At 41.0% G+C, this 17,277-nt stretch overlaps 1 protein-coding gene across 1 annotated transcript in view; it reads left to right on the top strand.

The window, feature by feature from the left end:
• The first annotated feature begins 10,397 nt into the window (after positions 1-10,397).
• The window catches only part of LOC306743539 (uncharacterized protein), a 33,876-nt gene continuing 26,996 nt past the window's right edge, over positions 10,398-17,277 (top strand). The window contains 5 exon segments of the mRNA XM_079226060.1: positions 10,398-10,495; positions 10,709-10,787; positions 10,940-11,168; positions 11,332-13,153; positions 13,248-13,421. Coding sequence (XP_079082186.1) covers positions 10,428-10,495; positions 10,709-10,787; positions 10,940-11,168; positions 11,332-13,153; positions 13,248-13,421 — 2,372 coding nt within the window. The 5' untranslated portion in view covers positions 10,398-10,427.

Below are 17,277 nucleotides of genomic sequence, written 5' to 3'. Positions count from 1 at the left end.
AAGCTGAGCATATTGTTTAGTGGCCTGTTTGAAAAGCTTTTTCTGAGTATGAACCTGTGTTCTATGAAGAAATCATGTTGCATGAGAGAAGCCTGTTCAGATATGAAAACAACAACAATACAAAATAAAATGCAGCACAAGCAGCTCTCTCACTAGATGACATCACAATGACATCACAATGTCACGCTCTCCTGTTCTGAACCACGATCCTTTTGCACAGCAGATATATGAGCAAGAGGTCAAAGGTCATGAGGAAGTCGTATGTCCTCATTAATGCATAAAGCTGCAGTGTGTCCTAGAAGTAAACAGAAAGAGTAAAGGATCTGGAACGCAGCCTAAGACTCATACGTGGGTAAGTTGTCCCGCCCCAACAGGTTCAACCAGACCAACAAAGTGGAGTGAAGAATAAAAACACTGTCAGGTCAGACTCTGTTGTCTTAGTGAATGTATTTATTCAAGATCAACTCTACATGTACAAGAACACAAGGTCCCCACTAGTCTACATGTACAAGAACACAAGGTCCCCACTAGTCTACATGTACAAGAACACAAGGTCCCCACTAGTCTACATGTACAAGAACACAAGGTCCCCACTAGTCTACATGTACAAGAACACAAGGTCCCCACTAGTCTACATGTACAAGAACACAAAGTCCCCACTAGTCTACATGTAAAAGAACACAAGGTGACAAAGCTCCTCTGAACATCTGGTCTCCACTACAGAGTCCAGTCTGTTGGCAAAGACACTCTTTACAAGTTGTCTGGATTTGTCCACAGATGCTGGATTTGATCCTGAAAGACTCTTGTTGGAGCTGTGAGGAGGTTTCTGTGCACAATGACATGTGTGAACATGTGTGAACGCAGCTCAGACTGAGACTCAGTAAACCAGTCAGACTGCATACTCTGATAGTGACGTGAGGAACTCTCTCTGGTGAAGGATAAGAAGCTGCGTCACTTCACTTCGTCTGATGCAAGTTGAAGTTGAAGTGAAGCACGAAGCTCCTTTTCTCCACAGACCTGCTGAGGACAGAAGAGAGCTGCACTCTGATGAAGTCCACGGCTAAACCATCAGTAAGTGGAGCTGCGATTGGTTGAAATGACGTTATTGATTGTTGTGAACGTGTGACTCTTTAAAGCTGCTTTCAAACACGCGGCAGCTGGGAAACAAGATGGCCGCCTGTGTGCTTAAACAGAGAGAAGCTGCTGTTAGTTTGAATGTTGAAGTCCAGATGAAGTGTTGCTCTGAATGATGACACTGTGATGAAGAAGAGGAGTTCAGTCTGATCTGGGGTCTGTCAGGACTCTTACTGACGTGGGGGGGGAAGGCAGTAAAGGGTGAGCACTAGGACCCAGCAGAGACCAGAGAGCTCACCTGGGCCTTTGTTCCTGCACTGAAACACACCTGAGAGACTCTGTTTGCTCTCACCTGCTGCTTTCAGTCCTTTAAGTCCACAAAGCTTCATGTTCATTTCTCCTTCTGGTTAAAGACATTCAGTCCATTTTCTACAGTGTTTGAATGTGTTAGTGTTTTCTTTAGTGTTCACTTTTCCTCTCATTGGTCACCAGGTCGTAGTCGACCTTTTACTAACTGATCAGATGGTGACGTGAACGATCCCGTCCAATGAAAGCTTGCACATGTGACCATGTGACCACAGTGTTTCCTATGAGGACGTTACATGTCATCCTACTGTTCTGTGTTTTACTGACTTCTGGAGGAGATCATGAGGAGAAACAGCACAGCTCCATTTGTTGAAGTTGATGAACAATATTTAACTTGTAAAACATGTAAACTTATAGGATGAACATTTAAAATGACGTCTTTTGACATGTTGTTAACGGGGTTTAAAAGAAGCTGAAGTGAAGTTTGTTTAATATTCAGAGATCTCAACTTTAACAGACAAATGTTGGAGATCAATTGAATAATGATATGAAATAACCAAAGTTAAATTAGTGACATTCAATATGCAGTATTTATGCAGTTTTCTCTTACACCTTTTACATGTGTATTTACAGCCAATATCTGTATTTATTTGTATTAGAATATATTTTATTTGACTGTAATTCAATGAGAGCTTCTGCTGCCAGACTTTTTACCATTTTAAAAAGATGAATGCATATTTTGTTCAAAGTGTGCACAATAATCAGCAGGTTGTAGTCGACCTTTTCTTAACTCAACTGTCTGAGACACTTTTTCTATTCAACGTTTCTCTCCAGACTTTTCTGAGTTAAAGAGGAGCTGAGCAGCAGAGACAGAATGTTTCCTCGTGTGCTTTGAGTTTTCACTGTAAAAGAAAATCAAGATCAGTCTCAATCATCAAAAAATGCACACAGAAAGACTCACAAATACATTCCAATGCACACAGAAATAAATTACGATTTCTATAGATGTAAAAAAAAAATCACAAATATATTTCTGCATTTGTATGTATTAGTTTGTGGATCGCTCCACATGTGTGTATTTTTGTTAGACTCCTCTGACGTGGCTGGATTCCCAAATGTGTTTTTTTCAACACGGACCTATCTGTAGCCAATCAGACGTCGCCCTCATTTTCAACCAATCACATGAGGGCAGCTCCCCCTCCCCTCCCCACGAGGCTGCAGCGTTACAGCTGCACAGTTTGAGGAGGCGACAGGTGTTACGGGTTAACAGGCCGCCGTGTTATCTGGTGACTTTGGGCTGAAAGCGTCTGCTGTTGTCGTGGTTACGGCAGCTGTTGAGAATACAAGAGAACTCGTATCTGTCCTCGTGAATGTTGTTTTGTTTAATTCATTCAATGTCTAACCTTCTCTGAAGTCTCTGGTCTAAACACACCGGACTAGACGTTGTTGAGTCTCTTGAGGAAAAGAGTCCACTCCAGTTGAAGCGTCGCTTCTTGTTTATGTTGAAACAGGAAGTCAGCAAATTGCCCTTCCTTTGAAATAAAGTTGGTAAAAATAGTCTGTTTTATGCAAATATCTGTCACGTAAATAAACTCTGTAGTGCAGGAAAAAGAAGAAAAAGATATAAGTAAATTCAATTTATGGGATTGGAACTCATATCATTGGGTTAAAAGATGATCAAAGGTCAGAAGCATTACCACTACACCATGATAGAGATGGTGGGATGATGTCATAGGTCTACAACGAAATAATGTACAGTCAGCAGTCGCTCTTAAAAGACAACCAGAGCAACCAGAGAGCAACAGAGAGCAACAGAGAGCAACCAGAGCAACTTGTGACCACACTACCCAGCATGCAGCATGTTGACTTGAACTGCGCAGCACTTTACAATATCGCTGCTTTCTCAAACTAATAGACTGTTTAAAACCAGACAGTTCAACAGGTCTTAGTAGAGCTACACATTAATGAGGCAGATGTTAGTGATGTCGTCATGAGGTGAACATACACAATGTGGACAATAACGCAAAGGAGGCAACAAGAAAAGCAGAGCCGTGACATTAAGAATTCAATGTATTTGTGGATCGTTCTGCGTGCTTTTGTGAGTGAAATTAATTTTTCAGTCCTTCTGTGTGCATTTGTGAGTCTTTCTCTGCATTTGTAATTATTGAGACTGATCCCCATACTAACCAGCCAAGAGACTAAAGAGCATTGTGAATGTCTTTTCTTAGATACGACTCTGCAGCTAAAGTGACAACAACATGAAACTGTCCCATGAGTGTATTCAGTATTGAGGTGAATGAGCTGATTGTCACGATGAAGAGCAGTAATGTGTGATCTCTCCAGCAGGTGGTGGTGTTGGTGTGAAGGTGTGGACTCTGCTATGAGTCAGTGTGAGGACCGAGAGGAGGGAGTCCCTCCCTCTAAAACCAGTCTGTGTGGGGACCATGACCAGACCAGAGCTCAGAGGTGAGAGGACCATCTCTACCTGTCATGACTCTTCTCATGTCCCTTTCCTCTTCATGTGAGGTTTACATTTTAAACGCATATCTTTAGCTATGTTTACACTGAGCGTCCTCACTGCAGACAAACGGAGGAGGACGGATCCGTCTTTACTAGTGCTGGGCAGAGATGGACACATTTAACTGATTAATCAAATGATTTGTCTGAGATTAACAGCGATTAATCGCATTATGCGCAAAATTCTATAATGAAGTAAAAACTAGTGTATTGTACTCTGGAGCAACAGGAAGTTAACAACAGTGTATAAATCATTTTTTATCAGTTTATTTTATATAGCCCAACATCACAAATACAAGTTTGCCTCAGAGGGCTTTGCAATCTGTAACATAACATCCTGTCCCGGGACCTCACATCGGATCAGGAAAAACTCCCCCAATAAAGATAGTAAAAACCCTTTCACAGGGAAAAAAAGGAAGAAACCTGAGGGAGAGCAACAGAGGAGGATCCCTCTCCCCGGATGGACAGAAGCAATAGATGTCATGTGGCCAGAATGAATAACATGACGGAGTTACAGCACATCAGACAGTAGTCTCAGTAGATAACTGTGTTGCAGGAGTAGTATATAGGTTATAAAAATGCACGTGCACGCCAGTGTGTGCACATTTCAAAAAATGCAAATGGATAGGTGGAGTTATTCTGAAAAGTGGTTGTGACCGTATGTCATTTAGAGGTGTGTCATAACAGTGGGGTTTTGTTTAAATATTTGTATATATATATATATATATATATATATATATATATATATATATATATATATATATATAGGACTGTTACCCCATGCTATTTTATTTGCTTCTGGACCTACTGGAATAAAATATCTATCGCAGGCTATCCTTTGTAGAAGCCTGAGCTCTGAGACACTGAGGATAATGGTGTTGTAGACCTAAAGTATACTTTATACTATATTAGTATAAACTATCAGCAAACCATGAACATGCTTATTGACTAGATTAGTTTTCTTTTTTATTATAATTGATAGATAAATATGTATATGTAAGGAGCTCCAAGTGTTTCAAGTTGAGACTTCTGAGGGAAAAAAGGGCCTGAAAGAGAACAGCAATAGTACACAGAACCCAGCAAGATATACAAAAGTTCCCCAGTACTTAAACTGAGACTATAGGTTTGCTGGTGTTATGATATTCATACAAATAGAAGCTACAAGTAAGCAGATATTCATAAAAACTGAGGCTATAAGTCAGCAGTGGTCTGACATAAATACAAAAGAACTATAGGGCAGTAAGTTAGCCGGTGTTCAGATATCATACGAACTATAGAGCTGTATGTTAGCCAGTGTTCTGATACTTATACAAACTGAGAATATAGTGAGCTGGTGTTCTGATATTCAAACAAACCAAGGCTATAAGTCAGCACAGGAGGGGGATTTGATTTCCATTTGCACCAGCAAAGGTGGAGGGGGTTTCTGTGGGAAAGTGATGGTGACTGTAATACAAATTTTCATCACCTGTAACATATAGAACTGAATAACAATTCCTTTTAGGTAAAATGTTTTGTTAGTAAAACATAGTCATAAAACCTGAGGCCATGTAAAAGCAGGCTTGTTAGCCGCAGTTCTGATATTTATACAAAAATCCATCTCTAAGTTAGACAGTCCTCTGACGTTTAATACAAACCTAGACTGTAAGTTAGCTGGTGTTCTGATATTAACACAGACCATAGCTATATGTTAGCTGGTGTTATGATATTAACACAGACCATAGCTATATGTTAACTCAGGCAATGGCTGTAAGATATCATACAACCTATAGAGCTGTATGTTAGCCAGTGTGCTGATACTTATACAACATTGATAATATAGTGAGCTGGTGTTCTGATATTCATACAAACCAAGGCTATACAGTCAGGTCCATAAATATTTGGACATTGACACATTTTTCATTATTTTGGCTCTGTACATCAAAGCAATGAAGTTGAAATGAAAACATCAAGATGTGCTTTAAGTGCAGACTTTCAGCTTTAATTTGAGGGTATTTACATCCAAATCAGGTGAACGGTGTAGGAACTACAACGAATGTATAAGTGGCCACCCCGTTTTGAAGGGACCAAAAGTAATTGGACAAATTAATATAATCATATATCTCATTGTCACTTTTTCATTTCCACTTGTTCATTTCAACTTCATTGTTGTGGTGTACAGAGCCAAAATAATGAAAAATGTGTCAATGTCCAAATATTTATGGACCTGACTGTAAGTCAGCAGATGTTTTGATAGTCATAAAAACTGAGGCCATATAAGAGCAGGCTTGTTAACCGCAATTCTGATTTTATTTATACAAACATCCATCTCTAAGTTAGCCAAGCTTCTAACGTTTAATACAAACCAAGGCTGTAAGTTAGCTGGTGATCTGATATTATATACGGAGCTATAGTGCCAGCTTGTGCAAATCTTTGAGGATAACCAATGTACAATCTGTTGCTGTATGTAATTGTGTTCTGTTTCTTTCAACAGTTATGACTTCCAATCAGTTTTAATACAACCAGCTGGACTGTACTAAGCTAGCCTGCCTTTGGAACTATACCAATTCAAGTAGTCACGTTGAGACTACTTATATGACATATAACTTGTAGTAATAATAACAACTACAACTTCATATTCAACAACTTCAATTCTCATAATTGTTTTTATGTGTATGGATGCAAATTTGATTCATTAAAATGTCTTACTTTTTGCGTGACGTAAGCACACATTTAAGCGGTCACGGAGTTTCAGCTGCTCAACGTCAGTAGGAACATGCGTTATGAAATGTAAAAATAATATGAATTATAAAGGTCAGAATTCAATACTAAACTATTAATACAGCACACTATGATAGTCAGCGTACTATGCATTTTGTATAGTTTGGAGTATCAGCACAACTTTGTAAAATGTATTTAGAATTAAGGATATTAAAAACATAATAAGATATTAGCATATTTTTTTCTTTTTGAAGCACTGATGTTTTCGTGACACAAATTGAACAATGCAATGATAATATTTCTGCACTGACTCAAAGAAGTGAGATATGAAAACACCTTTCCTGACATTTGCAGTCCCCATTTGACCTATCCCATCCCCCAACCTCCACGGTCACTGAGTTTCAGCTGCTCACTGTCAGTAGGAACAAGCGTTATGAAATGTAAAAATAATATGAATTCTAAACGCGAGCATTCAATTCTAAACAATTAATTCAGCACACTATGATGGTCAGCTTAACTATGCTTTTTGTATAGTTTGGAGCATCAGCACAACTTTGTAAAATTAATTTACAATTAAGGATATTAAAAACATAATAACATATTGTTTAATATGAGTTGGTCTACTTTATAATAACTACACACTATTTAGTATTAGTAAAGCATGAGTAAAGACTTAATTCAATCATAATGCATTGTTCCAACATGAACACTTATTAGTAACTCATTAGAATGCAATTCATGAACACAGTTATAAATATTTCATTCTTGATTAATCAGCTTGACTATTATCTGTGTCATGATGGGGTTTTCATACTTTATAAATTATGGACCAACCCCCTTATGTAAATTAATTAATATGTATTGCAAACCAATGATGTAATATATATTGCTAACCAATTATTAAGGACTTATAGATGATGCACATGTGCTTTTATGAATTTGTTTTAATACTCAATTGTGCATGTTCCTTTTTGTGAGCACAATCCTTTGCCCAGTGATATGTGCTTTGGCAGACTGCACATCTCGTCCTTCTCCCATATCTGTGGAGTGGATTCGTCCCTTGAACAGCCGTATGGTTTTGTGGGCTTGACCTGACATTACTTTCACGCTTGCCTGTAAACCGTGTGGAGTAGGCAGAGTCGCCAGCTCCCACACTCACACGGAGGTCATCAGCTCCCTCTTGTGGAGAGTTATCGCCAAAGATTCTCTTCTAGCCTGACTTCATGTTAACAAACGAAAGCTCTGGGCAAGCGGTAAGTGCCAGTTGTTTGTCTTTAACATGAAGTCCTGCAGTATCCAGTAGCTTGAAAGCTAACACAGCATCTGGAAGCTCCATCTTGAAGTAACGTAGTCTGTTGTACCGGCGCTCAAACTCGATAATGTAGTCGACCGTAGAGACGCCATTTTCTTTCCTGATCCGGTCAAACTCCGTGTACGCCTCGTACTGACGATCCTTTTCCTCTTTCAAAAAAATCGAATTCCAATTTCGTGAGAAGTATAAGCATTCCTCCATCGACGCTCAAATCCGCTGCGGCGATTTCTAGCGCACTATCCCTCGCTCTTCCCGTCAGCGATCAAGCAACCGCCAAGGCCTGCTCCTCCTCCAGGTCCGTCACCAGCCCAAAATAATGACAGGTGAAGTCAAACCGCTACAAGATATGAGTAGTTTTATTTATTACGTCTTCGCAAACAAGTCACCATAAAGAAGCTGTGCCATATTTACTATCAAAGAAATGTTGAAGCTGTAATAAAATGATATTTTCCGTCTAATAAAACCAGTGAAAGAAGAAATGTAAATCCTTTAAGTTCAGTAAATGTCAATGTTTCTATCAGTTCACAGAGAGAAAAGTCTCCTGAACCCAGCTGTGTGTCCATGAAGAGTGATCGGTCTAAAGGTGCTATGATTGAATTCAAAGATGGACGCCGTTCTTATGACCCAGAGTAAGTTCTTTAAACAGATGACTAAATGTTCTGATTCTCAGTCATGAAACACAGAATTGGTCGTGCATCATTTACAGTGTTGTTTTCATGATGATCAATGATGACAGAACTCAATATATTTAACTAACTGCTCAGTAGGTTCTGTATGAATCATAAACAATAAACAGTCTCTGGTGCAAACACAATGTGAGTTTATTCCTCCACAGACCAGGTGAGGTCAGAGCTTCAGAAAGCTGGAGAGTTCTGGGGACTCGGTACAGAATTTCAGGGACTACCTGTTGTGGTTTGTGGAGAAGTTTCAGAAGACTATGGGCACATATAATTGTGTGTTTATAAATATAAATATACATAATTGTACATATATTATGTTTATAAATATATGTATTTATATTTACATAAATAATTGCAAATAATTTGGTCAAAAGTAAAAAGACACCGCTGTAGTTCAAGGTTAAAGTTAAATAAAGTATTAAGTTATAAAACATAACCTTTCCCTCAGTCCAACTGATGTAACGTTACCTGTGAACAAATTATAAACTCTGAGAACAAAGACTGAATTATATCTCATGCTTAATCGCTATGGAGACATCGGAGTCAGCGGATCATTTCAAAAAGTCCTGCCGAGATGAGGCTGCTCTCGGTGGGCAGCAGAGCGCTGACTGCCTGGTCCCGTGAGCAGGACCTCAAATCTCCGAAATCGTCTCCGTATATTTTTAAGTAGGCTGAATCTTGACAAACCGACCACAGATTTGATGCTTAAACAACTAACTTCTCACCTGAAAACATCCTAAAATTACATTCTGTGACTCAAAAACACAGCATTCAGAACATTCTCATCCGCCACTGTTCCCTGTCGCTGGTGCGAAATGCATTCTGGGATATTGGCTGTCCCAAGTACGCACAAGTCACCTCTGATGCATCTTGGGTAAAATGAGCAGAGCAAGTCACATCCGGGCGTTTGGTTTGGGGACTAGCTGCAGGGTTCTGGGTCTACATTCAGAGGTCTGGGGACTAGCTGCAGGGTTCTGCGTCTACATTCAGAGGTCTGGGGACTAGCTGCAGGGTTCTGGGTCTACATTCAGAGGTCTGGGGACTAGCTGCAGGGTTCTGGGTCTACATTCAGAGGTCTGGGGACTAGCTGCAGGGTTCTGGGTCTACATTCAGAGGTCTGGGGACTAGCTGCAGGGTTCTGGGTCTACATTCAGAGGTCTGGGGACTAGCTGCAGGGTTCTGGGTCTACATTCAGAGGTCTGGGGACTAGCTGCAGGGTTCTGGGTCTACATTCAGAGTTAATAAGCTATGCAGACATGTGTCAGAAGTCTGCAGGCAGAGTGCAGTTTGATGAGGAGTCAGTGGTTTTAAAGAGTTGTCTGTTGGAGGGTTGTCCTCATGAATCCTAGTTGTTTTTGGGAACTAGGCTTTTTTGTTGGGACTTCCTAAGATTTGAACTGTTTAGACACATTCAACCATCGGTGGTTGAACTTTGGGTTTCATATTGTCCTCTGACTGTATAATCACTGGTGAACTTTAAATGACTGTGTTCTTTGTGTTCTTTAATGTCTGCTGGTTATCTTTGGAAGATCCTAAATATAAGTGTCTCCACCGCTCAGAGACAAACTTCTACAAGATGTGACTCCAGTAGTTTTAGTTATTGTGTCTCATTGTAGCGAGTTGGTTGAATAAGAAAACAACAAGTCACAATCAAGAAGCTGTGTCTTCTTTACCATTAACTACAAGTTTTGATGAAAAATTACATACATTTTACTGTCCAATAAAACCAGTGGAAGCAGAAAAATGAATCTTGTATGTTCAGAAATCCTTTATGTTCAGTAATTCTCAGTGTTTCTATCAGTTCACAGAGAGAAAAGTCTCCTGAACCCAGCTGTGTGTCCATGAAGAGTGATCGGTCTAAACGTCGTCTGATTGACTTCAAAGATGGACGCCGTTCTTATGACCCAGAGTGAGTTCTTAAAACAGATGAAACAGATGACTAACTGTCACACAGATGGTCGTCCTTCATCTCCAGTCTTTAGCATCTGGTTTATGAAATGATTAATCATGACAGAACACAACATGTTTAACTTATTGTTGTATTTGTGTTTTAATATCATGAACAATAAACAGTCTGTGGAGCAAACACAATGTGAGCTGATTGTTCATGACTCCTCCACAGAGAGGACCAGGAGAGCTCAGAGGTTCCCAGAGGTCCGTCTGCCCAGCAGCATCAAACACACCTGGACTCCATATTTATGGTCTGTACATGTGCAACTACTTTTACATCTATTCTGTTCACACCATCTCCATGCTGCACTCTTTAGACCAGTGGGTTGTCAGTCTGTCCAACATGGATCTGATGTTTGCTTCCATGGTTTTAGTTTGTCATTCATAGAATATTCTGTTCCAGCTGCTGGAGGAGAACATCCTCACTTTTGTGAAGGACGAGCTGAAGAAGATCCAGAAGGTTGTGAGTTCAGATTACCCAGAATGCTTAGAGATTCAGAGTGACGATGAGGAGGTGTTGGATGGTGAGGATGAAGAGCAGAGGAAGAGGAGCAGAGAAGCCTTTCAGAAGATCTCACTGCACTTCCTGAGGAGCATGAAGCAGGAGGAGCTGGCTGACTGTCTGCAGAGCAGTAAGAGGATTTCTCTAAAGATTTAACATGCTGGATAAATGGGACGTTTACTAATGTCTCAAGAGATGGACCAGAATATATTCATAGACTCATTCTTTGAGGAAATGACATGTTGAAATCTATTCTTTGACTCATTGATCCTCTTTGTTGTGTGTTCATTCAGGACTTCTTGCTGCAGTTTGTCAGCGTGAACTCAAATCTAACCTGAAGAAGAAGTTCCAGTGTGTGTTTGAGGGGATCGCTAAAGCAGGAAACCCAACCCTTCTGAACCAGATCTACACAGAGCTCTACATCACAGAGGGAGGGACTGCAGAGGTCAATGATGAACATGAGGTCAGACAGATTGAAACAGCATCCAGGAAACCACACAGACCAGAAACCACCATCAGACAAGAAGACCTCTTTAAAGCCTCACCTGGAGGAGAGGAACCAATCAGAACAGTGATGACAAAGGGAGTGGCTGGCATCGGGAAAACAGTCTTAACACAGAAGTTCACTCTGGACTGGGCTGAAGACAAAGCCAACCAGGACATCCAGTTCACGTTTCCATTCACGTTCAGAGAGCTGAATGTGCTGAAAGAGAAGAAGTTCAGCTTGGTGGAACTTGTTCATCACTTCTTCACTGAAACCAAAGAAGCAGGAATCTGCAGGTTTGAAGAGTTCCCGGTTGTGTTCATCTTTGACGGTCTGGATGAGTGTCGACTTCCTCTGGACTTCCACAACAATGAGGTCCTGACTGACGTCACAGAGTCCACCTCAGTGGATGTGCTGCTGACAAACCTCATCAGGGGGAAACTGCTTCCCTCTGCTCGCCTCTGGATAACCACACGACCTGCAGCAGCCAATCAGATCCCTCCTGACTGTGTTGGCTTGGTGACAGAGGTCAGAGGGTTCACTGACCCACAGAAGGAGGAGTACTTCAGGAAGAGGTTCAGAGATGAGGAGCAGGCCAGCAGGATCATCCCCCACATCAAGACCTCACAAAGTCTCCACATCATGTGCCACATCCCAGTCTTCTGCTGGATCACTGCTACAGTTCTGGAGGTCGTGTTGAAGACCACAGAGGGAGGACAGCTGCCCAAGACCCTGACTGAGATGTACATCCACTTCCTGGTGGTTCAGTCCAAAGTGAAGAAGGTCAAGTATGATGGAGGAGCTGAGACAGATCCACACTGGAGTCCAGAGAGCAGGAAGATGACTGAGTCTCTGGGAAAACTGGCTTTTGATCAGCTGCAGAAAGGGAACCTGATCTTCTATGAATCCGACCTGACAGAGTGTGGCATCGATATCAGAGCAGCCTCAGTGTACTCAGGAGTGTTCACACAGATCTTTAGAGAGGAGAGAGGACTGTACCAGGACAAGGTGTTCTGCTTCGTCCATCTGAGTGTTCAGGAGTTTCTGGCTGCTCTTCATGTCCATCTGACCTTCATCAACTCTGGTGTCAACCTGCTGGCAGAAGAACAAACAACCTCCCTGTTGTCTAAAGTATTTAAACAAACAACCTCCCTGTTGTCAAAACCTGAACCAAGACATCTCTACCAGAGTGCTGTGGACAAGGCCTTACAGAGTCCTAATGGACACCTGGACTTGTTCCTCCGCTTCCTCCTGGGTCTTTCACTGGAGACCAATCAGAAACTCCTACGAGGTCTGCTGACACAGACAGGAAGTAACTCACAGATCAATCAGAAAACAGTTGAATACATCAAGGAGAAGATCAATGAGGATGTGTCTCCAGAGAAAAGCATCAATCTGTTCCACTGTCTGAATGAACTGAATGATGGTTCTCTAGTGGAGGAGATCCAACAGTCCCTGAGTTCAGGACGTCTCTCCACAGATAAACTGTCTCCTGCTCAGTGGTCAGCTCTGGTCTTCATCTTACTGTCATCAGGAAAAGATCTGGAGGTGTTTGACCTGAAGAAATACTCTGCTTCAGAGGAGGCTCTTCTGAGGCTGCTGCCAGTGGTCAAAGCCTCCAACAAAGCTCTGTAAGTACAGAGAGAGTTAGATTCATAGATCATAACTTAAATACGCTGCTATCTTTTCCACGTATTATTGTTTTCTTCCTCCTTGTCTCTTCAGACTGAGTGGCTGTAACCTCTCAGAGAGAAGCTGTGAAGCTCTGTCCTCAGTCCTCAGCTCCCAGTCCTCTAGTCTGAGAGAGCTGGACCTGAGTAACAACAACCTGCAGGATTCAGGAGTGAAGCTGCTGTGTGCTGGACTGGAGAGTCCACACTGGAAACTGGAGATTCTCAGGTCAGATCAAGTTAGTTTGTCTTCAATGATATAAATGTGTCTCTAAACTATCAGGTCCATTTAGTGTGAACAGACTCTCTCTTTCTGAATCTATGAATTTGTTCATCAGGAGGTCCGATTTCATGAACCACTTAGAGCAGGGGTCAGCAACCTTTCCTATCCAAAGAGCCATTTTACCCTTTTTTTCTCCCAAAAATGTGTCTTATAAAGTTGTATATATAGTCATATTATAAATACAAAAACTATAGTTTGTTGTATTCATGAAATTATAGAACAAGAATGAAGACAATTCTTGAGATTGTATTGCTATTTTACCTGTTTTAACTATCAAACTCTTATGAAGTCGGCTACATTGAGATCAATTATGATGACAACGATGTGGACCTTGAGTCCTATCAATATGTGTGGCTAATGTGGTAGAGCAGGGGTGGCCAACCAGTCAGAGACTAAGAGCCACATGTTTTACTGTGTTACCGAAAAGAGTCACATCATACACATGAACATCACCCCATCCCTTCCTCACACACACACACACACACACACACACACGCACACACACACACACACACACACACACACACACACACACACACACACACACACACACACACACACACACAGACCTCTGCTCAGCCAGATTTAGTGTAAATGTCACACACCAACATGATGATGACAGAAATTGACTCCTACAGTACTAAGACCACAGGCCAGTCATTCTCAACACACACACAAACTCTCAGTTCAACCAAGTCCACAAACAAAAACATAATAATTTACAATAGCGTTTTTCTTTTACTATGCATGTTGCTTAGTGGGACTTCTGGCATTCCTTGCCTTGAACAATCCTCTTCAAATCTGGCTTGTATTCCGTTGTTGCCACTCGAAGCAATTCTTCCACATGGGTGTCAGTCAGAACAGATGGATGCTTTGATTTCACGTGTTTCAGGGTAGAAAACAGACTCGCAGACGTATGTTGACCCAAACATTGACAGTATCTTAAGTAGGGATGGGTATCGTTTGGGTTTTTTCCGATACCGGTGCTAAACCGATACTTTTAAAACGATACCGGTGCCTAAACGGTGCCTGAACCGATACTTTTTTATTGCTAAGGCAATTTTTTTTCTTCAAATTGAACAATATTATTAACTGTTTGAAGTATACTATAGATATAAATAAGTACATACAAAACACACTTCAAACTACAGCTTCAAACCTTTTAACTTCAAACTATGAAAATATATATTTAAAAAAGAACAGACACAAGCATCATGGCCTGATGGGACCGTGTGCAACAGAACTCAGACTCTGTTGGATCCTAAAACTGCTGCTTTACTGGACTACACGTCACCATTAATATCAACTGGAGAGATTTGTTCCATCAAGCCGAGGACGGACGTTCAAAAGCTCGTGCTCGTGTCTCCAGCGATCTCTGTGTGCGCGCACTGTGTGTGTGAGCGCTGGAAGCCCCGCCCCTCGAGCCCCGCCCCCTCAAGCCCCGCCCCCTCGAGCCCCGCTCTGCATGCAGGCGGACAGAGAGCAGAGCAGCAGTGTGCTCTGATCCGCTATTTTAATAATCGTTTTTAGCGTGCGGGCACCGCGCTACCTTTTTAGTATCTATATACTGTGCAACTTTACAGAGTAGTGTAAAAAAAAAAGTATTTAAATCGGCTCAGGCACCGGAAGGAAGCACCGAAATCTGCGTTGCTTTTCGGTCCGGTAGGTACCGGACGTGTTGGTTCTCGGTACCCAACCCTAATCTTAAGCGCAGCTTAATTCATTTTCCCAAGGGGCCGCAGGAGAAATTTGTACCGTTGTGGAGCGCCGAACCAATAGGCTGAACTTAATTCAATTAACTCAATATGAATGTTATAGCTTGATTAAAAAAACTGTAAATTATATGATTTTGAGCTGCTAATGGTGAGAATACATGTTACAATAAGGCTATGAAAAAATGTAAAAAATGTGATTACATTTTTTATGATTCTTTTTAAACCTTAGCTTAAATATGTACAGTATGTTAAAGACCAGCAATTTATTAACTTTATACAAAAGCAATCAGTGCTTTTGATGTTTTCCAGTTCAGTTCAGTTGTTCTTTCTCAGTGAGAAAAGTCCAGTCTGTGTGGCTTAAAAAAGTGCACTGAAGTCTGGTTGAATGAGGTGGAGATGAAGGACAGCTGGCAGAGAGAGAGGATCTGATCTGTTGACCTTCATCACTAGAATATTTGTTCTCATGAGTGTTGGTCCTAGAACTGCAAGGTATCAGGTTCAATCCCCACTGGAGGTTTACATTTTAAAACGCATATACTTTGCTTTGTTTCCACTGAGCGTCCTCACTGCGCCGGACTTTTTTACCAGCGGACGCCTCAGTGTCTCATGAGCTGCCACAGAACCAGCAGCAGTGGTGGAGTTTGGAGACGTGATCCACTTCCTGAAAGTAGATTTACTTCACTCAGTTTGCTGCAGCAGTTGAGGAATCGTTCTTCTGCAGCTTGATAGCTTGTTCTGGAAGAGTCTTTCAACAAATGTTTTGTTTGCTAATTTCTCGTCACATATCAAACATATCAGCATCGTTGGCAGTGAAAGCAAATTAATACGCCCACGAATTCAACTCTCTTTTTTCTCTGTGACTTTTATGTATTTATTTTTATCCGTTGATAGTTTAACGAGGGCGGGGCTCTGGAAATCACGAGTAGCCAGCTGCAGGGAGATCGGTGTGATCGGTGTGATCGGTGTGATCGGTGTGAACATTTTTTTTGAACATTTTTGTTGAACAACCACAACATCGGTGTAAACATTTTTTTATTTCCATTGACCCAATATCACCTCAAACTCCAAGATAAGAGGAGTTCCCTTTGATTTTCCGCTTGGCAAAAAAATAAAATTAAAAAAAAAGTTATTATTGTTTTATTCCTTCCCAAAGCCTCACGAGCTAAAGATCCGCGGGTTACCGACCCCTGACTTAGAGGAACTCGTCTCAGAGACTAAACTAGAGAACCTTGTAGAACAGACACATTTGATCCACAGTGGGTTAATAAACGATGGTGACGTGTGAAACATAATTTTCTTTCATAATGAAACATCACAGGGTCGTCTTGTTGTTCCTCTCATATATGCTTTAAGATAATATATATTTGATCGAAGTAATGAATGAGAAGGAGAAATGCAGGAAAAGAGACTGAAAACTTGAATGTGTCTCTACATTTATGTCGATGCTCTGTTTTACTGTTGTTTATATCTTTTATGCTTATCTTTTACCCTGTATTATTTTATTGTATTTGAAAGGTGACCTTGGGTGCCTTGAAAGGCGCCTCCAAATTTAATGTATTATTATTATTATTACAGTGACGATCTGTTGAGAGTTTAATGGTTGTTTATTTCTGATTGAGAACGTAACAAACAGAATATCAAGTTTAATTTCTTGTGTAGCCCCCTCTCTAATTGCTGTTCTAAGCAGGGGCCTCATACCATACCCCTGTTGCACGGGAGGTGCAGTGGAGAGGGTCTACTCCAAATATCGCGATACTGTTAGTGTGAGCTCAAACTCCCATGCATTTATACACATATACCTGTAACCTTGGTTAGTACCCCTTATTTCTTTAAGTAAAAATAACATTAGGTTAACACATGAATGTCGTACACACACATTGAATGCAACACCATCGACATTTAATCTGACCACAAACAACAACCCACGTTGTGTAACAAGAACACCCAAAGAGTATCTAGTAGTCCATGCTAGGGAACCCTATGTTGGTGCGCTTGTTGGAGCTCATGTCAATCCTCCACACTAAGTGGCAGATTGACTCTCAGGTCAGATCAAGTTAATTTGTCTTCAATGATCAAATGTGTCAATA

This window comes from Taurulus bubalis (assembly GCF_910589615.1).
Source record: "Taurulus bubalis genome assembly, chromosome: 11".
Taxonomy (NCBI): domain Eukaryota; kingdom Metazoa; phylum Chordata; class Actinopteri; order Perciformes; family Cottidae; genus Taurulus; species Taurulus bubalis.
The sequence above is the reverse complement of the archived record's forward strand: the minus strand, read 5'-3'. Positions and strand labels throughout refer to the sequence as shown.